Below are 25,079 nucleotides of genomic sequence, written 5' to 3'. Positions count from 1 at the left end.
TAGAGAGCTGCTTGCTCGCTCTAGTCCTCACCCAACATGGCGGAATCTTCTATAAGTTCTGACTCTGCCCCCTTGTCCGGTGCGTTTTATCTGTGTTTATTCAAGCTAACGCTCTGTTTACTCTAGTGCTCGTGTTTTCTCCTCTGACTCTTCGTAGCTGTTTGTTTAGCCTTTCTGCTTTCCAGCCTGTGTCTTCCTTTGCTCCTTTGCCTGTCTGTCTGTCTACTTTACTTCTTCAGCACCTGCGCCGCTCACAACTCCCCGCCTGCAGTTTTCTGACTACACGCGGCGTTACTCATTCTTCCTACCTGCTTCGGCATCTCTTGCCTTTTCTCTGACTTCCTCCTTCTGCCCTTCTGTCTCGGCGTGGCTGTACACACTCGCCCTCTCTGCCTTAGGCATCCTTCGCCGTTCTCTGCTCTCCGTCTGCGGTTGTTCCGATAGCGTGCAGAGTTGCTTCCTTACCTTTTTGCTTCTGCATACTTCGCTGACTCAAGCTCCCCGCATGCGGTCTTCCGGCAGGGCATGGCCCTACCTTTCGCCTCTCCACTGACTGATCCTCTGCACTTCGGTATCTTGCCATTCCTCCTTTCTGCCTGGATACTGCCTTCAGTCTGGTTTCTATTTTCTTCAGTGTACTAATCTTCCTTAACTTCTGTCGCTGTGCAATATTCCGCTCTATCCCTTCTATTCCTTGTAGTCTCTTTTCCTCTCCTGATACTTACTTGCACGAGAGATAGTATTTTCTTACAACCCCAGTCATCTGCCTTGGTAGAGGATTCTACCCCTGATAATTTCTTCCAGGTCTACTCATCAGCTCCCGCCATCCACCTTCAGTGTAATCTTCTGGCAACTCAGCTGTTTAGAGGTGTTTCCTTCGCATACCTTTGGTTCCTAAAGACTTATCACACCATCTCCTCCAATCAAGATCAACAGGGTTTTTTCTGCCTATTGGCTTTTTCCCTGGATGGGAGGCTGGCCCCCCCTGGGAGCCTCTGAAGACAGGTTCCCACTACTGTCAAGGTGGCCTCCAGAGGGGCTAGACCTTATCTACACGAGCGGAAGGTTTGGACTACTAAGGACAAGACTGTCGACAAGAAAAAGAAGCCTCCAAGGAAAAAAGGTTCTCTCAAAGAACAAGCCTCCGAAGAATCAGGCGAGGAGCAAGTGGAGGTGGAACCGGAGCCTGACAACTATCCACCCCTCACCGCAACCTGGCAGCCTCAATCTCCTGCTACTCTCCCCCATGCACTCTTCAATCTAGAATCCTTGTCAGTTGTTCCTTCATCTACCCTGTTCATCCTCATTTTCGTTCTACTTTTCACTCTTTGCACTCCTTTCCCCTGCAATCCACCAGAAACCAAAAACACTGCAAATATTCAGTAATTCAAATCATTCTTAAATTTCCATTTCCTGTACCCTCTATAAATATACCCGTCTCTTCCCCAAAGCCACGCTCCCAACCACCACTGGATTTACGGTTTAAACCTCTAAATATCCATCCTGATGCTATACGTACACATGCTCTGCGGTCAATGGCTGCTCTTCTGTTTAATGTCTGCACCAAATGGCCATGTGCTTACCATTCACTGTTAGAAAGTGTTTTGAAATGTTGCCAAACACCTGCTTACAAGACTGCCCAGTATCCACCATATCATCAAATACAGATGCAAAATAAGTAAAACAAATCACTGCTGCATTCTAGGAAATCGGGTAAAACCTGAAACGAATTCCATGCATGAGAATGACGAAAGAAACAATCCTAACTGGTGAGGTACTAAACTGGTTGAAAGACTGTGAATGAACAGTCAATACATATAGCATCTTTCATGGGAATTCAAATCCTGATGACTTTTGAAACACAATTCTATCAAATCTAAGAATATTTTATTACACTCTAATTCATTTGACGAATACCAACTCAGCCATGAGACATTTTGTTGTGGTTCTATGGTGATTTGGTCTACTTTGAAACCTTATATCACTATAGAAGCACATTTCAGCATGATTTTCTAGGCACTTTAGTCCCACCATAATGATGATTTTGGAGGCTCCGAGAACAGGCATTATGCATGCATTGTTCATGTTTATTTTATGGACTGTTCATACTGATTCCTGAAGACATTAAACATCAGATTTGCAGACCATATTTTGGAGGTAATGTTAGGCAAGCACATGGGTACTGTCAAAATATGTACATGTATTTACTGCAAAAAATGAATTGAAACTAAATGCAACAATGTGCAACTATCTGCAACAGGTTTGTAAATGAATCAACCTCATTGAATAAGAAGCCTTTCCAAACATGATAATGTTTTGATCTAGAAGTGCTTTGGTATTTCTCGATTTCTCCTGTTTGCTTAAGATTTTGCAGACGCCCCACCAAAACCACCCATTCAGAAGTGGCTCTAAAATGCTGTATAATGTTTTACTAGTGAACTTTACAAATACACCACTAGCACATTTTTATGCAGAATTGTCTTTTAAATGTTGGTTCTATATTATGCTTGCACAGCGACGCAAATGCTGATCCTGCCACTGGCATGAATAAGGTTTATGTTACTTACCTGTAACTAATGTTCTCCAGCATGTGTCTGGCCTGGCTTCACATGCTCATGAATATTTCCCGTCGTCAGACTGGGAATCCTCATTAAATGAAAAAACAGTTTCACTTTCACTTTAAAACTGTATTCCTGCTCTAAACCAATCACTGTCCTCTTGGTCATATCCATCCAATGACAGTCCTCTGCCTCCTCTGGCAGCCATCTTCAGATTTGGTAAAGTGGCAGTATGACCAAGAAGAGCAGCAGAGGGGACGGAGGGTGGGTTTGCATGTGAATCCAGGCCAGACCCATGCTGGAGAACGATAGTTGCATATAAGTAACTTAAACCTTCTCCAGTATGGGGTCTGGCATGAATTCACATGCTCATGAATAACGAATGCATAGTATTTCGAACATTACACAACCACGGCAGGTGGCAAGGCTCAACAGAAGCAATTAATTCTTACCTCCGGAACAGTCTCACCTCAAGGGAACAGGTTGCGTAGCACTGCTTGGCCGACTCTCAACTCCTCCCTGGAATCCCTGTCGACGCAGTAGAACTTTGTGAAGATGTGCGATGACCTCCACGTAGCAACCCTGCAGATGTCCAGCAGGGGCACACCAGACACGAACACTGTCATCACAGTGATCGCTTTGGTGGAGTGGGCTCTCGGACAGCCGGGCAATGGTTGGTTCATCAACAGATGACAGTGCGCGATGCAGCTGGAGAGCCTCCTTGAAATGGAAGATTTGGACAAGGCCTTTCCATGGTTCACAGGACCAAAGTTCACAAACAGCCGTGATGTTTTCCGAAAACTCTTTGCGAGTGTCACGTAGAACTTCACACCATCCTGATAGTATACCAGCCACCAGGAGCCGACAGTACGTTCTATGCCGAATTTCCGGCTTTTGTATCAGAGCTCCAAACTAAATATCCAGAGACGATTATTACTGTAGATTTTAATCTGCCCCTAAACTCCACCACCATGGGGCAGGTGGCCAATTTTATGGCCCAAATGCGGGACATAGGACTACCTCAATGGGTTATGGAACCCACCCATCGACAGGGGAATATTTTGGACATGGTCTTTGCGTCCATGGCTACCATTACTATGCAATCCCCCTGCCCGGCCATGTGGTCTGACCACCTTCTGGTGCCTTTTTCACTTTCTCTAAAAACCTCTCTGTCTCTCCAGCCTAAACCTGCGATCCATAAGCAGAGCTGGCGTGGAATATCTTGCTCTGATGTGGCTGACTCCATCTAAGCCCACTGTGGTCCAGTCACTGACTGCTGCCTATCTGGACTTGAGGCCTCTTTTCTACTAACTGCCGACCTGCTGGCCCCAGTTAAACTCTCCAGACAGCGAAGTCGCCCCCCGGAACCTTGATTCTTGGAGGGGCTTAGGACTTTTAAACTGCACTGCAGACAGGCCAAAAGAAAATGGCGTCTCAATTATTCTGAGGAAGCTAAAACCGCATTTCGTCTTTCTGTCACTGCCTATCACAAAACTATTACCAATGCTAAAAAAGCCTACTTTGGTCATATGTTAGAAGGTGCTCTGAATAAGCCTAAGACCCTATTCGATCTAGTACAGGTTTTATCTAACCCTGAAAAAGGACGCTCCTCAGTCTCACCCTCGCAGGAGCTTTGTAACTCTCTTTCAGCCTTTTTCATGAACAAAATATCGACCATTAGGGATAATATCAAAACTGAGGCACTCACATCTCCAGCCACAAAGGACTATGACGAACTGGGTGTGGCTGTGACAGTTTAAGTGCCTGGTCTCCCTTTTCTCCCTCTTCTGTCGAGCTCTCCTCACCTGAACTGCCGGAATTGCTGTCGGGGACCTCCTTTTTCCGATGAGCGTGCTTGTCACAGAGGGAGGCCACCGTGACCGCTGAGGAGAACAGCTGTCCGAGGACCTCCCTTCCGGAACCAAGCCGAAATAGGGGAAAACCCCGAATGGGGAAAAAACCCTTGGACTCCTCTGGTCTGTAGCATGGAAGGCGTAGTTCCACCGGAAAGTAGACTTTCAGATGAGTAGGAGGTAGGCAATAGACTGGATCCGTATGAGTAACTGAAGGCAACACTGCAGCGGAACAGGGGAAACCTGCCGTGGGGAGCCGGAGGACAGGGCTCCACAGAACGCCCACCAGCCACTGCAACAAGCAGGGCGAGGACGGGATGAGAGATAGGCAATGGAGAAAAGTGCCAGACAAGTAGCGGAGAGAGAGAAGAAAAAGCGTAGGGAAAGGGGCGGCGCCTGTCCGCGGGGACGGGGCCGCAAAAGAAGAGAAACGGTTACCGCCGAGGTGCGACGGCAGCAGAGAAAAACTGGAGGGGAGAGAAGGTAGGAGGAACACTCGCTGGAGGGCGCGAGTGACAGAAGCCTGGACAGAGCGAGGCAGGAGCGAAGAAACCCGGAAGAGTGAGAGCTTCCAAAGGATAGTTGCAACGCAGGGACCGCTGGGTCGGGAGAGAAGATATACTCCCAGCGGCCCCGCGCTACAAGGAGGAAAAAGTAACGGAAACAAAGGAGGGACTAGTACCTGCCGTACCTACGTCCCAAAACCCAGCGCGGAAGAAGCCGCCAGTGGGAACGTCTGCGGGTGACAGTATGCCCCCTTCCAGTCCGCACCACCCCAGGCTTCCCCGCGTGCAGGCGGTGGAATCTGGCGAGCAAGCGAGGAGCATGCACCTGAGAAGCAGGTTCCCAAGAGTCCTCCGACTCCGGATAACCCTTCCAGGACAAAAGGTATTCCAACCTCCCTCGGTAGAACCTAGAGTCTCTAATGTTGGAGACCTCAAATTCTGCTTGATTGGGTGTCTGTGAGGGAGTGTGTCTGGGCACTGGTCTGTGATGAGAATCGGAATAGAAAGGTTTAAGGAGAGATGAATGAAATACAGGGTGAATGCGATTCAGAGAAGGAGGCAGCCGAAGACGGTAAGCCACAGGATTGATCTTGAGAAGAATGGGAAAAGGACCCAGAAAGCGAGGGGAGAGTTTAGAGGGCCTTGTCCATCTGGGTAAAAACCGGGTGGACAACCACACCTTGTCGCCTGGCTTCCAATCTGGACATTCTTTGCAGTGTTTATCTGCTCCGATCTTCGATCGTCTCCTGCTGTTCTCTAAACTCCGCAATGCCGTGGCATGGGCATTCTTGATCTGATCCAATACCTCTTCGGCCGCCAGGGAGTTGGTGAAACTGGGAACCTCGGGAAGAATGGATTTAGGGTGGACCCCATAAGTACAAAAGAATGGCAAGAGACCAGTGGCAGCGTGTCTGGTATTGTTATACGAGAATTCTGCAGTAGGGAGTAGAGAAACCCAATTGTCCTGATGCTGAGTGACGTAACATCTCAGATATAGTTCGAGAGTAGCGTTCAGGCGTTCCGTCATCCCGTTGGATTGGGGATGGAATCCCGAAGAGAGTGCTCTCTCAATCCCCAATCGGGTACACAGGGCTGTCCAGAATCTCGAGGTGTACTGACTTCCCCGATCAGAGATGATTTTGTCAGGTAAACCGTGAAGTCTGAAGATGTCTCGTGCAAACACCTCAGCCATCCTGGTGGCTGTAGGAACACCAGAAAGAGGAGAGAAATGTGCCATCCTGGAGAACGCATCTACCGTGACCATGATGCAGGTACAGGATTCGGATTCCGGTAGGTCTACAATGAAATCCGTAGAAACCAACCCCCAGGGGCGAGTAGGCATCTCAACTTGGGTAAGTAACCCCAACGTTTTCCCTGTAGGATATTTAGACCGAGCACAAATGGGACAGGTCTTAAAAAAGTCCAGGTTATCTCTTCTCACGGTGGGCCAGGAAAAATACCTCGAGATGAGCTCCAGGGTGTTGATTCCCCCGCGGTGACCTGCAAGGCGAGAAGTGTGACACCAAGCCATAATCTTCTTCCGCAGCGGGCCTTCCGGAACATACAGTCGTTTCTTGAAGAACAGCCAGCCGTCCTTCTCCTGGTAAGGAGAGTCGGAGTGTAACGGTAATTGGGGAAGTTCCTGCACCACAGCAGTTTTAACCTCTTGTAGGAAAGAACTAACAAGGGCCAATATCCGATTGCGATGAAACATAGGTTCAGCGGATAACGAGGCCCTTTCCTTGCTGGAGTCCTTGCGGGATAGGGCGTCTGCCAGACGGTTTAGTGACCAAGGAATGTAATAAATCTGGTAATCATATTGTGAGAAAAGATAGGCCCAATGTGCTTGCCTGGAATTAGAACACTCCATTTCCTGGAGGGCTTTCAGGTTTTTGTGGTCAGTCCTGATAAGGAAGGGATGTCGGGCCCCCATGAGCAGATGGCGCCATTCATCGCAAGCCAATTTCATTGCCAACAGCTCCTTTTCTAGGACAGAATAATTCAATTGACTGGGTGAGAGTGTCTTGGATAAGTAAGCTACCAGATGTTACCACGTCACCGACAGCCTGAAGTAGTACCGCTCCGATGGCGATTGCAGAGGCGTCGGCCTCCAGGATGAAGGGCTGAGTTTGGTCCGGGTGTCGGAGAATCGGAGCTGAGCAGAAGAGATGTTTGAGCAACTTGAAACTGTTCTCGGTATCGGTTGATCAGCGGAACGGAGAGGCCTCCTTCTTAAGTAGGCGAGTGATGGGGTACACCACTTCCGAGAAGTTGGGGATGAACCTTCGGTAATAGTTGGAGCCCCAGGAACCTCTGCACCTCTCGGACAGAAGTGGGGGCGGGCCATTCGAGAATGGCCTGAACCTTCCTTTGATCCATGTCTATCCCTTCTTCTGATACCTTGTAGCCCAGATATTGCACAGAAGGTACCGCAAATTTGCACTTCTCGGCTTTAACCAATAGCTTGTTCTTTTGTAGACGTTGAAGAACTTGAGTGACATGAACGATGTGTTCCTGTAAGTTTGAGGAGTAGACCAGGATATCATCCAAATAGATGATGACAGAAGTGGAAAGCATGTCAGAAAACATTCTGTCCATAAATCTTTGAAACGCTGCAGGAGCGTTAACCAGTCCAAATGGCATCACCTTATACACATACAGACCGAATGGGGTACGGAATGCCGTCTTCCATTCGTCACCCTTGGAGATTCTGAGCAGATGGTATGCGTTTCTGAGGTCGAGTTTGGTAAAAATTCTGGCTCCTTGTACAGCCTCGATGAGATCAGAGATCAATGGCATAGGATAACGATCTCGGATAGTCACCTTATTTAGACCTCTGTAGTCTATACAGGGTCTAAGATCAGTAGAATCCCCTTTCTTGATAAAAAATAAGGGAGCCCCTGCAGGGGATTTCGAAGGCTGAATCAGCCCATTCTCCATATTCGTGTCCAAATAGTTTCGTAACACAAGCTTCTCCGTAAGTGTTAGAGAGAACATTCTGCCAAATGGAACTAGTGCATTGGGTACCAAATCTATGGTACAGTCCTCGGGCCGATGGGGTGGCAGTTTGGAGTGAAGGCTTTCTTGGAATACTTCGGAGTATTTCAAGCAGCAATTGGGTAGTGTAAAAACCCCCACACAGTTGGAGGTGTGAGCCGTAATAGATTGAAGGCCCTTCTGACTCTTCTATGGAAGACAGTGTTCGGTGCAGTCTGCAGAACAGAAACTCAGCTGGTTATTTGTCCAATCGATTTGGGGATTGTGTCTGCAAAGCCATGTGATTCCCAAAATTATTGGAAAATGTGCAGCCCGGATAATGTCGAACCTTATCACTTCCGAGTGCTGAAAAACTGTTAAGGATAGCTCTTCAGTGGTATGGGTGATGAGTCCGGATGATAGTGGAGAGCCGTCAACTCCCATCTTCTGACCTTCCTTCCGGGGTATCCTGCGTAGACAGACTTTATCGGCCCACAGGTTATCAACGAAGTTTCCTGCTGCTCCGCAGTCCAATAATGCGAGAGTCTCCACCTTCTCGCCTTCTATCATGATGATGGCTGAAACCACCATGAGTCTGGAATCTTCCTTGGAGTCAGAAGAAGAAACTGTTAGAGAAACATAGGGACGAGTAGACAGAACTGGAAACCTCCCGGACACTAGTCCCTATTGATGCCGAGGGTGCTTGTTTCCCTGCCTCTTGTTAGGCAGTTCTGTGCAGTCCTTTAGAAGGTGTTGATCCGACCCACAGTAAGCGCAAAGTCCCTTTTCTCTTCTTCGCCGTCTTTCGGCAGCAGTCAGAGGTGCTCTTGTGTAGCCAATCTGCATCGGTTCCTCTGAAGCGGCAGCGGGAGAGCGACTAGGGGGAGAATATGCCCGAGAATCCGGGAGGAATCCTGAGCCTCAGTGTTTGCGTCTTTCCGTCTTCCTTTCCTGTAGGCGTAGTGCAGCAGTTAGCAGGTCCGAGAAAGTAGGTGAGCGAGTAGATCTGGCTAACTCATCCTTAATCTCCTCTTTTAGACCCCTCCTGAAAATGGCATATTGTGCCGGTTCTGGCCAGCCTGCGCCAGAAGCTACTGTTTTGAAAGCAGAGATATAGGACAGGACGTCCAAAGAACCTTGCTTTACATCCAACAACTATTCAGAAGCAGTAAATGACAACTCTGGGCGTTCGAAATTCTGTCAGAGAATTTTGGAACGCTGCATAGTCTTGGAGAATGGCATTGTTGCTTGTGACTAGGGGAGTGGCCCAAATCAGGGTGTTGCCCGTCATATTCGAGATTAGGAAGCCGACCTTCGCTTGGTCTGTAGAGAAAGTGCGGGGTCGGAAAGTAAAGTAGATAGTACACGCCTCTAGGAATTCCTTCACTTTCTTGGGGGCCCCATCAAACTTTCCTGAGGATAGTGTTGTAGGCGGTAGTTCTGGAGGAGGGGGTTCCTTGGCGGGTACCATTTGTCTACAGAGGGCATTCTCAGCTTTGACTCCCTGAAGTTCCTGAGACATAGCTTGAATTGCCTTCCAAAACTCTTGCACTTGCCCTTCGGCTGACGTGTCTTTCTTTGGGCGTTGCAATCTGTGACAGTTTAAGTGCCTGGTCTCCCTTTTCTCCCCCTTCTGTCGAGCTCTCCTCACCTGAACTGCCGGAATTGCTGTCGGGGTCCTGCAGACGCCGTCGAAGTAGACAATCCTTCTCCTTTTTCCGATGAGCTTGCTTGTCACTGAGGGAGGCCACCGTGACCGCTGAGAACAGCTGTCCGAGGACCTCCCTTCCGGAACCAAGCCGAAATAGGGGAAAAACCCTGAATGGGGAAAAAACCCTTGGACTCCTCTGTTCTGTAGCACGGAAGGCGCAGTTCCAGCGGAAAGTAGACTTTCAGATGAGTAGGAGGTAGGTAATAGACTGGATCCGTATAAGTAACTGAAGGCAACACTGCAGCGGAACAGGGGAGTCCTGCCGTGGGGAGCCGGAGGACAGGGCTCCACAGAACGCCCACCAGCCATTGCAACAAGCGGGGCGAGGCAATGGAGAAAAGCGCCAGACAAGTAGCGGAGAGAGAGAAGAAAAAGCGTAGGGAAAGGGGCGGCGCCTGTCCGCGGGGACGGGGCCGCAAAAGAAGAGAAACGGTTACCGCAGAGGCGCGGCGGCAGCAGAGAAAAACTGGAGGGGAGAGAAGGTAGGAGGAACACTCGCTGGAGGGCACAAGCTACAGAAGCCTGGACAGAGCGAGGCAGGAGCGAAGAAACCCGGAAGAGCGACAGCTTTCAAAGGATAGTTGCAACGCAGGGACCGCTGGGTCGGGAGAGAAGATATACTCCCAGCGGCCCCACGCTACAAGGAGGAAAAAGTAACGGACACAAAGGAGGGACTAGTACCTCCCGTACCTATGTCCCAAAACCCAGCGCGGAAGAAGCCGCCAGTCGGAACGTCTGTGGGTGACAGTGGCGAAGAATGAGTGGTCTACATTCCCCCTCTTTTCCAACACTGATATACTGAAAGCTATTCTCCATCTTAAATCTGCTTCCCCGGCTGATGCCATACCCTTGGCCATTCTTCAAAACACTTCTAATGAATTAATAGGCCATATTACCACCGCTGTTAATGCATCTTTCGTCACTGGTGCGATTCCTGCTTCTCTGAAACATGCGCTGGTCATCCCTCTGCTGAAAAAGCCCTCCTTAGATCCCGAGGTTCTGGCTAACTATCGGCCGATTTCCCTCCTTCCTTTTTTGATGAAGGTTTTGGAAGACCTTGTCTCTCCCCTCCTATCTAAATTTCTGGAAACCTCCAGTTATTTTGATCCTTTCCAGTCTGGGTTTCGACCCGGGCGAGGGATGGAATCTGTGCTGAATTCAGTACTTGATGACCTGTAGCGCCTGGTAGATCAGGGCGGTATCGGAGCAGTCCTGTTCGATCTATCTGCTGCTTTCGATACGGTCGACCATGCCACCCTGATCTCCCACCTCTCTGCGGCCGGTCTTTCAGGTCAAGTTATAAATTGGTTGAAGGCCTTTCTGGCCGATAGATCTCAATCCGTATCCTTGACCCCCTTTCGTTCGGATGCAGTTCCTTTATTCTGTGGGGTGCCACAGGGCTCTGCACTCTCTCCTACACTGTTTAATGTCTATATTAGACCCCTTTTGCGTCTTATTGAATCGTATGGGTTCCGTTATTATTCTTATGCGGATGATACCCAAATTCTTGTCCGCCTTGACCTCACTCAGACTGAAACAGCTAGTCGACTCAAAAGATGCCTTGAGGATCTGGGAGCCTGGATGGGAAGTAACTGGTTAAAACTGAACGGCAGTAAGACTGAGGTCTTGGTTGTTGGTACTGCATCCCCCCCCACCTGTTCTGGACCACTGAGTTCTGGCCTTCATCACTCGGCCCTCTCTCCACCCCTGTTACATCGGTAAGAAACTTGGGGGTTAGATTCACTGCTTCCCTTTCTATGGATGCGCAACTGACAGCAGTATGTAAATACGGCCATTTTAAGCTCTGCATTCTCTGTAAGGTTCTTCCGTTTTTCCCGGCAGCCTGCCAGACACCAGTGGTAGCCGCTTTAGTTTTAAGCGTGCTTGACTACTGCAATTCCCTCTATCTGGCCCAGCCTCGCTATCTGATCAAGCAACTTCAGCTACTGCAGAACGCAGCAGCCAGAGCAATCTTACATCCCCCCTTTGGAACACATATGTCTCCTTTACTTAGGAAATTGCACTGGCTTCCAGTTGCAGACAGGATCTCCTTCAAGTCCCTGTGTATTATACACCAAGCATTCTACGGCAGCGTTGCAGAATATCTGCAAACTAAGTTCTTGTGCTATGTACCTACTCGAGCCATGCGCTCTCAATCAGCTCTTCGGGTGGCAGTACCCCGTTACCGTCGTGCTCGTACTGGATGATGGGCCTTCTCCGTGGCTGCCGTGAAAGCCTGGAATGACCTTCCTTTTGCTCTCTGCAGCACTGCTGATAACCTCCAGTTCCGTCATCTACTGAAAACAACTCTGTTTAAATAAATCCTTTCCTCTGTTAAAACGTCCTATCCTGCTACCTAGCACCAAGATGCCTTAAGGTGTACGTGCGCTCTCTAAGTTCGGATAACATAACAGAACAACTTCAGGGCACGAGCAACATCCAGCGAATGCAAGGCCCTTTCCGACGGTGACGAAGCTTTCAGGAAAAAAAAAGGTAATACCAAAGGCTTGTCGAGGCAGGATTCCGACTGAACCTTCGGCATGAAAGAGGGGCGCGCGCACACAGCACCACCCTCGATTTGTGGAAAGTCAGGTATGGTTGTTTACAGGATAGGGCCTGGATCTCACCTACCCTCCTGGCAGTGGTGATGGCCACAAGGAAACCCGTTTTCCATGAGAGGAACTTGAGAGGGGCCTGAGGCAAAGGCTTGAAGGGACACCCCCATGAGCCTCGTCAGAACCACATTGAGTTCCCACGGCGGGGAAGGAGCTGGGAAAGATCGAAAAAGTCCTGTGAGAAATTCTTTGATGAGTCGCTGGGACTGAAGTGAAGATATTCCTGGAGACCTGGTGTAGCGGGAGATAGACGCCAGATGTACCTTGATAGAGGCATGCGCCAGCCAGCCTTGCCCAAGGATAGCAAGTACGGAAGGATCTGCGGGCCGTGTCCCTCAGATGGATACCTTCTGAGACCAGGACCATGTAGCAAAATGCTTCCACTTGTGACAGTAGCACTTCAAAGTTGACGACGCCCTGGCCTTGGCGAGGACCTCCCTGCAGTCCGCAGGCAACTCGTATCCTCCAAACTCGAGGGCAGCAGGAGCCAAGCCCTCAGTTTCAGTGATTCCTGTGGCATGGTGAAGGATTGCGCCTCCATCTCTGGTGGGAAGATCCGGAACCACTGGCAGCTTGACCAGAGACGATGCTGACAGGCTGAGAAGGTCCGGATACCAAATCTGCCTCGGCCATGCAGGGGCGATGAGAATCATTTTGCATGGACATTGTCTTGAGTGTTTTAATCACTCGTAGCAGGAGAGGGAAAAACTGGAACATGTACAGGAACAGTCCTTCCCACAGGAAAGAGAAGGCATCCCCCAGCCTCCTCGGTTGGTGGAATCTAATGGCAAACTTCTGGCACTTGGGAGTTCGCTGCCATAACAGACAGATCTATATGGGGCCTGCCCCACTTGACAAACAGCAGGTTCACCTGATCCCGACGAAACTCCCACTCGTGGCAAGAGCGCACAGCTCCCTGCTGCTGCTGACGGAGTCTGAGATGGTGTTCGTGACTCCCACCAGGTGGAGAGGTACGAGGAACATCCCCCCTGTCCGATGGCCCAGCGCCACAAGTGCTGCGCTTCTTTGGAGAGCACTGGGAATCAAGTGCCCCCCTGCTTCCTGATGTAGATCATGGTGGTGGTGTTGTCCATAATGATCCTCACCACCTTACCTTTCAGAGACGGTAGGAATGACTTGAGGGCCCAGAACACTGCCCATAGCTCCAGAATGTTGATGTGAAGATCCTTCTCTGGCAGCCACAGGCCTCTGACGTGCAGACGTCCGGTGTGCGCTCCCCATCCCTCCAGGGAGGCATCTGTTCTGACTGTCTCCTGGTATGGCAGGCTTTCAAATCGTGTGACTTGGGCGATGTTGGAGCGGACACCCCACCATACTATCGCCCAACGGAACTCGTCATTGAGAGCGATCTTATCTGTGAAGCTTCCGGACACCTGTATCCAGCGGGCGTCCAGGAATTCCTGACGCGGTCGCATTTGCAACCTGGAGAGCCGGATGATGTAGATGCAGGATGGCATCATGCATAGTAACGACTTGATGGTCCGCACCGTGGCCGTCTTCGTTAACGACAGCCGCTGCACCTTTCCCAGAATGGCTGCTATCCTTTCCTCCAAGGGTGACCACAGGTAAAACACTGTATTGAGTCTGGTGCCTACAAACAGCACGTTCTCTGATGGCCTTAAGCCAGACTTTGGATAGTTAACAGAGAATCCCAGATCCGTTAGTAGCCGGACGGTCGCCTCCGTGTGACTGTCGGACAGGTCCTGCAAGCAGATGCAAATCAGCAAGCCGTCCAAGTATGGTTATACGTGTATGCTCTGCAGACGTAGATGGGCTGCCACTGGTGCCAGGCATTGCATGAACACTCTGGGGACCGACTTCAAGCCGAAAGGTATGGCCTGGAACTCGTAGTGCTCTCCCTTCACCACAAAACGTAGAAACATTTGGTGTTTCTTGTGAATGGGGACGTGGAAGTAGGAGTCCTCCAGGTCCAACAACGTCAAGAAGTCTCCTCTTTCCAATTGGCTGAGGACATGTTGCAACGTGACCATCCTGAATTTTTGGTACTTTTTTTAAAAACTTATTTGTATTGTTTTTTTATATACAACGTAAGAACAAACTGCTGTCTGTGTTACAGAATGATGGCTTCAAAAGGGCAATATCCCCACCTCCTCTCCCAAACGTTTCTTGCAGTGCAGTGATGTATTACATTGCTACTTATTACAGTCTTTACTATACGAGTTTATTCTGGGCAGTTTGTTCACTGTGAAATCGATGCAGTGGGGCTATCATGGACTGTTGGTATTGGGGTAGGGGACTTGGTCTTGTTCGGTGTCCCATCTTGACAGGATTTTGTTAGGAGGTGGTGCATGTACGGTCCCCATATGTCCCTGGCCCGGGACAGAGTGCGATAGTTGCCCAACCTCCATTTCCATTTCATTGCAGTATAATAGGTCAGCCCACCACTGCTCTATTCTAGGGGAGTGTGTGCCTCCCGATGACATTGCTACCCTTCTTTTAGCTGGTAGTAGTGATAAACCAGTCCGCTTCCTTGTGTGTTTGGGGATGCGCCTAGTATACCCCAGTAGTGCTGTTAGTGGTGATTGATCCAGGTCCTCCCCCACTATTTCGCTTAGTGTCTGGAATACCTGTGACCAAAACAGTCTAACCCTGGGGCATCTCCATGCCATGGGTATGAAGTCTGCAGGTGATGATGTGGCGCAGCACGGACAGCCATCAAGGGTGTCGGGGAATAACATATGTAGCATCGCTGGGGTAAAGTAGCATTGATGTAGGTATTTAAAGTGGATCAACTTGTATCTAGCATTGAGAGCAACCTTTCTCATTTCTCCATAACAGTAGCCCCATGTCTCCTATGTTAGTGCCTCCCCTAGTGTTCTTTCCCATTTTACCTGTGATGCATTGTCTGTCCTGCCTTTAAAGTCTATGCATTTGCCATACAGCGTGGACACCACCTTATTTGCTTCACTTCGGGATAACATATGAGTCAATATGGGGGCCGCCTCGGGTTCTGTCGGAAAGCCAGGGAAGACTTGTTTCAAGGAGGTCCTCAGGCGTAAAAAAGTAAATACATCCAGCAGGGAGCTCTCCCCTCTGTGGAGCACAGTTCTCAGAAACGTAATATATTCAGGCGCTTCATGAGGTCGACGTAGCCCCTCTCGTTTGACAAAGGTATTCCTAGTATGTATATGACCGGGAGGTATGGGAATAGATAACTTCTCCCTTTACTTTGTGTTCTATGTGTACCCAGGATCTACATCTCAGTTAGATCCTGTTCGGTGACCTCGGGGATCTATCAAGGGCTGTTAATATGATTGCTCTTAACAAGTGTGGGGCAGTTAAAGCTCCCTCCACCTCAATGTGCCTTCTATTCGTCAGTCTCCCGAACAAGTACGTCATCGATCCGGCTTGTGCTACTTCGTAGTATATCTCAAGGTCAGGCAGTGCTGGTCCCCCTTTCTCCAGGGGGGCTGTAAGTTTGTCCCAAGCTACTCTTGACTGTTTTCCTGCCCAGATAAACCAAATTATCTCAGATCTTATCTCCCGGAAGTACCCCCTGGGGGGCGCAATCGGTACATTGAGAAACACATACAGAAAGCTTGGAAGCAGTAAGATTTTAACCAAAGCAATTCTCCTGTATAGATTTAGTGGCATCTCCATCCACTTGTTTATTGAGGTTATGGCTTGCTCCAATGTCCTGCGGTAGTTCCGTCCATATGGTTCTACTACTGATCTAGCTATATATACTCCCAAGTACTTGGTGTATGTGTCGTGCCATTGGAATCCTAACTTATCGTCAAACTATTCGGTACCTTGTGTAAGTGGGAACAGTACCGATTTTGTGGTGTTGATTTTTAATCCAGAGTGGTCCCTAAAGATCTCCACGTCTGACATGACCGGGCCCATGCTCCGTTCTGGGTCCTTGATGTATAGCACCATGTCGTCTGCGTAGAGAGATGACCACTTTATGTTTAATAATTGTATGCCTCTGTGGATGTGACAGACCCTGATACCCTCTGCTAGTGGCTAGATTGCCAGTGCGAATAGCAACGGGGAGAGTGGACACCCTTGTAGAGTCCCTCTCCTTAACAGAATATCTGGGGTCAGTAGGCTGTCCACATGTATTTTAGCACTTGGTGAGGTGTAGAGTATTTGGACCATGGGGATAAATCACTTACTGAGTCGCATCCTACGGACAACCCAGAACAGGAAGGGCCACTCCGCCAAGTCAAATGCATTTGTGGCATCTAGCAACGCCGCCACTGCGGAATCATCTTGTTGCACTGCCGATAGTAACCCAAACATCCTGCAAAGTCTGTAAGAAGTGGACCTTCCGAGGATAAACTCCGATTGATCCACCCCAACACATTTGCTCATCAGTGGGGCCAGCTTAGACGCCAGTATTTTTGCTAATAATGTATTAGCTATGTTTATTAAGGATATTGGGCGGCATGATGAACAGTCATCAGGTTCTTTGCCTGGTTTTAAGAGTATGACGACCACTGCTTCTCGCGTCAAGTCCGGTAGATGCAAGATCCAAGCTTTAACGATGCACCTCGAGGAAGCGCAGGGGCCAACTGAGTGGTAAAGCATTTTTGAATTCTTCCGTGTACCCGTCTGGGCCCAGGGTCTTTCCAGATTGTAGTGCCCTTATTGCCGACTGGACCTCCTCTAATGACACGGGGCGGCCCAGCCACTACCTCTCCTCAGCTGTGCACCAGTATAGTGCCACCAAGTCCAGATACTCCCCCCTTTCTTGTGAAATTATAACTTGCGAGGAGTATAGTCGACTGTAGAAGTCGCAGAATTCCTTGACTAAGTCGGCATCTCTGTATTTCACCTCCCCTTGAGTGTCCTTGATGGACAGGACCCACCCCCGCTGTGCCTCCAACCTCACCATCCTCGCGAGTGTCCTCCCCAGGCGTTGTTCTTCCCCGTATTGACGTTTCACCCCAGAGGTATTTTACCTCTCTTTGAGCCAGCTCGTTTAACACTTGGAGTTGTTTCTTAATATCAGCGTGTTCGGCTATGCTCTTCTCTGTCCTTTCAGATTTTAGCTGTTGTATTCGAGTTTCAGTGTCTGCCAGCTGACGCCTGATTTGTTTGAGTATTTCCGCTTCTCCAGAGACACACTCTCCCCGGATTAAAACATTTGAAGCATTCCCATAGGGCTGCCTGTTAGCATTTGGGAGATCAGCAAATAGTCCAACCAGCATGCCGAGTTGTGCACCAATGATTGGAATGTGTACCCTCCCCTCTCGGAATGTCTCAGCCTCCAGATATCATCTAACTCCTATGCCAAACATATGTCCTGCTGCTTGTTTGTCACCTTGGGAACTAGGCGGTGGGTCTCACCCGACCTGTCCTGTTCGGGATCCATCACTGCATTGAAATCCCCAGCCCAAATAATCTCCCCAGAGGGGAAGCCTCTAGCTGTCTTTTGATCCACCCTAGTGTTTCCTCAGAGTCCTGCTTTGGATCATATATGTTAATCAGGGTGTTTGTTGTTCCTTGCACCACTACCGCCCTCCCCTCTTGGTCTCTGTTCTGGGTGGTAAGGCGGAACCCCACTGTATCCTGAATCATTATGCACACCCGACGTGAGTATGTTGAATAAGAGGAGAAATAACGAGGACAGCCCCATCTTTGCCCATACCTTGCTTCTGTGCTAGGGATTAGGTGCGTCTCTTGGAGGAATGCTATGTCCACATGGTGAAGCTGCATGTACAAAACAACCTTGCAACATTTGGACAGCCAGTTCAGGCCTCTTGCATTCCATTTCACGCATTTCAGTGGATTTGTCATTGTTTGATTTCAAACGTTGGGCATTCCAGGTATCCCCATTTGGTGCCCAGCAGTAGCAGTTTCTCTCTGTGAACATTATGTGTATAAAGCCCCAGCTACCACTGCAAGATTCCCTTGTGCGACCCAATTCCCAATTCTCCCCTCCCCCACAAGCAACCCCAACCTTCTAGTTACCTCCTTCCCTTCTCCCTTGTCCTACAAACATCTGCTTCCATATGGAGGGAGCTGAGAAAGTCAGCCACCCTAACAGCCCCCTTTAATTTAATGTTGCCAATTCCGGGTAATTGCTTGTTGTGGTGCCCTTGGTTCAAGTCCTATGGTAGGTATCCACCTCGCCCATTGTTTCCACCCCCCGTCTTGGTGATTTGGGTAGTAGCTCCAGAAACCTGCTGGCTTCATCCGGGGTGTGGAAGAATTGTGCTCAGACATTATGTTTTACTCTTAGTTTGGCCGGGAACAGCATTGCATATTTAATTTCCCGTGCGCAGAGATGTTTTTTTACTTCAATTAAGGATTTCCTCGATGCCTGCACCTTGTCCAAAAAGTCTGAGAAGAATCGGATTGTTGCATCCTGATATATCACTGAACCCAGTTCTCTTGCTCTCCTGAGGGCCCAGTCTCTATCCCTGCAGTTCAGTAGGCAAACTATTATAGGTCTCGCCGGGGATCCTGGGACTGGACACTTTCCGCTTGGGATGTGCAATGGGCCCTCTCCACTATGAACACATTCGAGAATCAATCACAGCCTAAGGTTTCTTTCAGCAGATTTTCAACCATCAACTCCATGTTGCGCTGGCCCCCAGCTTCTGGTACCCCGATAATCCTTAAATTATTCTTGCGGGAGCGGGATTCCAGGTCGTCCTGCTTCTCGGAGAGTTCCCCGAGGGCTGTCTTGACCAGGGCAATGTACCTCGTAATGGTGTGGGATTCATCCTCCACTGCGGATACTCTGCCCTCCACCTCGTCTAGGCGGTCCCCGTGTTTGTCCAGGCAGACTTGCATGTGATCAACTTTACAGGTTAATGTGTCCAATTTCCCATCCAGGGATTGTATGCTCGCCTGCACTTGCCCCAACTTGTTCTTAATGTCACTTAGCGCTCCAGTCGGGTCCATCAGGAGGGGCGGAGTGTTGGAGGATGTTTGGTTGTAGTCGGATTGTTCGAAGTGTAGGTTTTGGACATGGTGAGGCCTCAGTGTGGGGGGTACTGTTCACAGTCCTGTGTTGACATTGTGACTCGTGTGACTCCTATAATACCTGTCCTGCTGGTGATGCCTCCTCACTGTAGTGGAGTCTCCGTTCTCGGGGAGCAGGGGCCTTTCCCCTTCCCAGGTATTCTTATGTCTCCAGGGTATGCCCTCGCTGTTCTGCGTGCCCAGTTGGGGGGTGATTTTGTATTGGGTTGCTTAAGTTTCCTCCTTACTGTAGGTTACACTGGGGTATGACCGCCCACTCTCCAGTCATTTGTGCCTCCAGTAGTCTTCGCCTCGTCCCCCAATGGTATTGATAAAAACGGCTGCAGGGGTAGGGGAGGGGGCTTGTGACTCCCCCAACGAGTTGTGCGAGGGGGCTATTTCGCCCCAGGTGTTTTTTTCACCTCACTTCCCCTGGTGGCCTCAGTGTTCCTCCTCGCCCACTATCGTACTCAGTGGGTTTCCATTGAACCTCCGATTGTGAGGTGAGGGAGAGCCGGCAGCCCCCTCTGCTGCAAATGCCACGCAGGAAAGGAGCTGTGCTGGCTCCCTGCTCCAGCGCCAGCTGCCCTCTGGGGACGTCCCCCCTTCTTTGCAGTCCAGAGGTAGCAGACAGCAGGCACCTGGTCAGCCATTGCCGCGCCGGGTTATCCCTTCCAGCCTGTCCTTCTCCCCTCACATCTCTGACGTCTCTAAGAAGTCACACTACCAGCTGCACCTCCTCACAGGTATTCTTCCTTTCCTCTCCTTCCTCCAGAAGCTCACTGTCTCAAGAGCTCTAGTTCTCTCTAGAATGGACTACTGCAACAGCCTCTTTCTTAATCTGCCTGCTTCTAATCTACGCCCTCTGCAACTTATCCAGAACAGGACTGCAAGACTTGTCCATGGCCTCAAGCCCTGCAATCGTATCTCTCCAGGACTGAAATCTCTACACTGAATTCCAGTGGCTGCGAAGATTAATTTCAAAACCCTCTGCATCGTCCACAAGGCCTTCTGGGGCCAGGGACCTCAATACCTTCAACACTCTCTTCCTAAGTATCTTCCTTCTTGAGCTCTTCGCTCGTCCGTCTCCAACTCCTTCAGGGTCAGTTGCTTCTCCAAGCAACGAGTTGGTGGTAGATCTCTTTCTTCGGCTGGTACCTCCCTCTGGAACAGCCTCCCTTAAACTTGGAGAACCATCTCCAGTTCCGGAAGCACCTCAAAACCTTTCTCTTTGCTTCTGCCTTTTCCCCTCCTCTCCTCCGCTGACCTCCTGGCTGTAACTGGAACTGAACTGGCTACCTGGACACCCTCTGATCTCTGGCCCAGGACCCTCCAGCGCTAGCGTCACACCTGTACTGCCCACCTGGCAACCCCCACACTTGGGGACTGTTTCTGTATCCCTACAGTCCCCCTACCAGCTCTTGACACCAGATGTCTGCACGTACCCATGCACTTGCCACATGCTGGCCGTCATTGTACTTATTGTTTTTATCTATTCTGATGTACTGCACTGTCCCTGCCCCCTTAACACGCACTTGCGCAATCTGAATGACACCTGGCCTAGTAGGATCGCTGTTCGTCCTCCCTTTTTTCCGCTCCCTTGTCTCGTCACACCTTGAAACACTTGTGTATAGGCGCGTTATAAATGCCATATCATATCACGGACCCGGCCATCACCCTCTCTGCTGTTCGCGTCGGCCCTCCGTGGTATGGATGCAGTTCTGGGCTTATGGGTGAATGCCTGCAGCGCCTCCTCGTACACTGCTCTGCCGAGATGTGCCACGCCGTTGTCCTCTCTGGCTTGGTGACAACGGCTGCTCAGTGGGTCCCCTCAGGCATGGATTACTCTCTAGGTAACCAAGTGCTGCCCTCTGTGGTCAAAGGCCCACGCTCCTTTCTTCTTCGGTCCCGAAGTCTGTTATCTTTATCCAGGCATCAAAAACACTCTGGGTTTCACTGAAATAAGCCCAATGAGATCAGTTTGTTTTCTCAGGTACGTTGTGTGATCATGGCAAGCTGGAAGTGGGCAGATTTTTACCGATTCTTGAGGGCTTGACAGGAGCTAACTGGCTTGCAGCCATCTTGGCTGGGCTTTCTAGCGCCCCCTGAATTTTTGGGACTTTAGGTATTTCTTCAGACTTCAGTTTAGGAGGGGCCTCCAGCCCCCAGTCTTCTTTCTGACCAGAAAGTATCTGGAATAGACTCTGGAGCCTCAGAGCCATTTTGGGAACTAGTTCTATCGCCCCTTTCTGCAGCATGGCACATACCTCTTCCAGGAGCTGAGGGATGTGCTGCTCTTGATGGGTAAATGAAAATCCAGGGTGTCCCCTTGGGTGAGAGCATCAAGCACCCATCTGTCGGTGGTGATCTTTCTCCACTCGCGGATGAAACCTCGCCAGCCGGCCTCCTACCAGGGTGCACAAGTGGGGGCCTGACGTCCGGGTCGTTTCAGGCTTGCTTCAGCGGTGGCGTCCTGCCCTGCGGGCAGTGGCACTGTTCTCCGCTACCGTAGGCCTGGGAACGGCCTATGTAGGCTTCCTGCATTGTGGATCTGGAAGGTTGTCGGTACGATGCAGAGAAACCTTTTGAAGACCTGCTCGACTTTCCCCTGGAGGAATGAAAAGAAGAGCAGTGCTGCTGGAGAGTGAAGGGCATGTCCAGCACCTTGACCTGGACTTCCTGATGGAAATTGGTGGCTTTCATCCAACCTTGGCTACGCAGGCAGTCACTGTTCTCCCATTTGCTGGAAACCCAAGTAGGCCACAAGTAGGCAACGTCCAATGCCACTGTGCTGTTGTGATCAGATACCACTTTCCCTTCCTCTAAGAGAGCGATTGCCTCCACCTTCTTATCATCGGGCAGGAACTCCAGAATCGTCCCCAGCTTGTACCACAACTTCCCGTCATACCTGGACAGGATTACCAGTGCGTTGGGCGTCTTGATAGTGGACGCCGCTGTGTAAATCACCCTCTTCCCCATCCTTTTCCCCCCTAGCTGTCCGGGGGGACCGAAGACGGCGAGGACGGGTTGGCCGATCGTTTTCTCGCGGCCGCCGATACCACCGAATCGGCGATGGCTGCTCAGGCCCTTTGGTGCGGAGTCTGGAACCCTATATTTCTTCTCCAGCCCATCCTGCTTCACTGGAGCCGTGCAAGCGTTCTTCATGAGGGCCAGACCATCTTTCTAAACATTGTCCAGAAGGGGCACCGCCATGATCATCTTCCTCTTGGCCTTGTGCCTCTGGTACAAGGAGCCCTTCTTCTTGGTTTCCTCAGTCACCAGCTGGAATAGCTCTGAGGTTCTGGAGATCATGGAGTGGAACGATCCCACCTCATTTGGTGGGAACACCCTATGTGGATCATCCAAATGTGGAGATTCACCGTCCGCTGCAATGGTATCCTCATCATCCGTCTGGGGTGTATGCATCCCCATACTCGTGCCTGGGTCTGCTGGGGGAGAGGGGACCCGATGTGGTGGCAGAGGTTGAAATGGGGGTGTCAGATGACGCTTCCTCTTCTTCGCTGGAGGCTGACCGGGGACCTGGGGGACCAGAGGTGCCAGAGCCAAAGCCAGAGGCATTCTCATCTGGATCCCTGACACCAAGGTGTGTAAAGTCAATATCCAAGGAAATGTCCCTCGGCTGAGAAGGCAGAACAGGAAAACTAGGCTGTTGTCGCCATTGTCCTCTTCTTCAACGTCCTCATGGACCATATGTAAGGACTCCCAATACTCGTCCGTGGATGCGACCTCCATGGATTGGGCAACGGCCTCAGAGGCTTTGGGACCGCCTCATTCCCCTTCCCCCCCGGGGGTCTTGAACCGTAGCTGGTTTCACCACTTCTGGCGTGCCTGCAGACTTGTCCAAAGTCGCTGCAAAGGTATTGTGCCTTGGTGGTAGGGCTACTTTCTGAGCCGTGGGAGCTCCCCCTTGCAGGATCAGCACCTTTAGCTGTCGTGGCAGTAGCAGTCATCGATGGAGTAGCTGACTAGGTCTTTGCCTGTGGGGATTGAGCCTGCTTGGGCTGTTCGGCTTTCTTCTCCTCCGTCTGCGGGTTCTCCGATTTCTCACGTAGTTTAGCTGGGGTAGATGACTTCCTCTTCGAAGAGAAGCTTGACTGTCGGCTGGCAATGGAGGCGGAATGTGATGCTGATGGCAACTTATCCACCTTGGGACCCGCTTCTGCGGCAAACCCAGTGGACTCAGACTTGCAGTTCTTGTCCTTATCCTGGGCCCCCACGGATGAGGGCCCTTCAAAGACTTCGAAGACCGCTTCTCAAACCAGCCAGTCCTGGGTGAGGCACAAAGCACGGGTCAGAGGCCTTGGTGTTAAGCCATGCTGCCAGCATACTATGCCTGTCCTTTGTCGTTTTCTTGGAGAAACCAAGGCATATCTCACACCCTACTTCCTTGTGGTCCGAGTCCAGGCAGTAGAGGCATTGCAGGTGCTTGTCCTCCACAAACACGTTCCATAGCCAGCATTTGGTGCAGGGTATGAAGAGGGACCTTCCCTCCTCCTCCTCCTCCGTAATGGTCTGAGAGCATGAAGTAGGCACAAAGTTCTTTTAGAATCTTCAATGATCTTCGCCCTTGAGGGATGCAGAACTTCACCGACAACGGATCTCCGCTGTCGGCAGATGAAGAAAAGAGGATGCAGGCTTCTTCTAAACAAAAATAGAACTTTTTCTGTCAAAACACAAAAAAAGTACAAATAGTTTGGAGAGCAAACTCGAGGACTCCCAACACTGAAGCGTGCAGTACAAATCTGAAGATGGCTGCCAGAGGAGGGGCTTAGGGAGAGGACTATCATTGAATGGGGGCAGTATGACCCACAGGACAGTGATTGGTCTAGAGGAGAAATACAGTGTTTAAGTGAAGGTTAAACACTGGGAATATTCATGAGCATGTGAATCCATGCCAGACCCCATGCTGGAGAAGTGCAACTTCACAACATTTAAAACTATCAAACCAACAGTCGCACACAGCTGTAAAGGGATCTATTATTCCCTGGCACAATTACTCTGTCATAGTGAAGAGCTTGATATTTTGATTTGGACAGACCCAACATCTTTGGGATTAGAGCAGACAAATGTTCTGTGTCTGCCCTTGGTAAAAACAACTTTGGGAAAATCATTCCGTTGCAAGGGGCTCAAACAATGAATGCTACACATTTATTGAATAGAATTAGTTTTTTTTTTTTAAAACAATCTAAATTTATGTTTCATTAATTTGAATGCAATTTATGAAAAACGGAAAAGCAGTTCTGGTCACCATAAACAAGGCAAGCAATGAATCTTTTCACTTACACATAACTACTTCTTGAATTTCACTCTTTGAGCACAGGAAAACTTGTACAGGAATTTTTTGGTAAAAACTATAAAAATTATGACGTTTGCTTTCTTAGCCTTGTACTTTCAAAACTATGTAACCACTTTATCCCACGTATATCATAGTTACTCATACTTTCTGTCACAAAGGGACACTCCCAATTATCATTATGACAAAATAGCTTAGCACTTATCTGCTCATCCCCAGCATCTATGCTCAACAAGGAGGGAATAGTTTCTAATCACCGAAGGGCCGACTCAGCCCTTCACCCTAACGGGGTCAGCCACATGATGGCCATTACATTGTGGAACAACACCTAATGCAGCATTTAGGACAAGAGGAATCCTTCATAATGTGCTATATAAAAACGTGATCTCATCATTATTAGATTCTCACCTGGATTGCTTATGTTGCTCCTGGGGACTCCGCTGTCCTTTTTCACCTTTGGGTTCGGTAAGCTGCCCTTGTTGAAGTAGTGTTTGTCCTATGGTCTCTCGTTTATTTGCTAGGAAAAAGCGACCATTTTGATTAGCACACGAGGATCAGAATAAGGTGTATCAAGTACAAAAAACAA

General features: G+C 49.8%; 1 protein-coding gene across 4 annotated transcripts in view; it reads right to left on the bottom strand.

Annotated features, from left to right (window-relative positions):
• SYTL4 (synaptotagmin like 4) overlaps positions 1-25,079 on the bottom strand; it is a 1,339,985-nt gene that overhangs the window by 769,281 nt on the left and 545,625 nt on the right. For all 4 annotated transcript variants that reach the window (XM_069612955.1, XM_069612954.1, XM_069612953.1 and 1 more), the window contains one exon: positions 24,902-25,010. In XM_069612955.1, coding sequence (XP_069469056.1) covers positions 24,902-25,010 — 109 coding nt within the window. The remainder of the gene's footprint in view (positions 1-24,901; positions 25,011-25,079) is intronic.

Source organism: Ambystoma mexicanum, chromosome 5p, assembly GCF_040938575.1.
Source record: "Ambystoma mexicanum isolate Mex_15411 chromosome 5p, UKY_AmexF1_1, whole genome shotgun sequence".
NCBI lineage: Eukaryota > Metazoa > Chordata > Amphibia > Caudata > Ambystomatidae > Ambystoma > Ambystoma mexicanum.
Note: the sequence above shows the minus strand (reverse complement) of the source record. Positions and strands in the feature narration are given on the sequence as shown.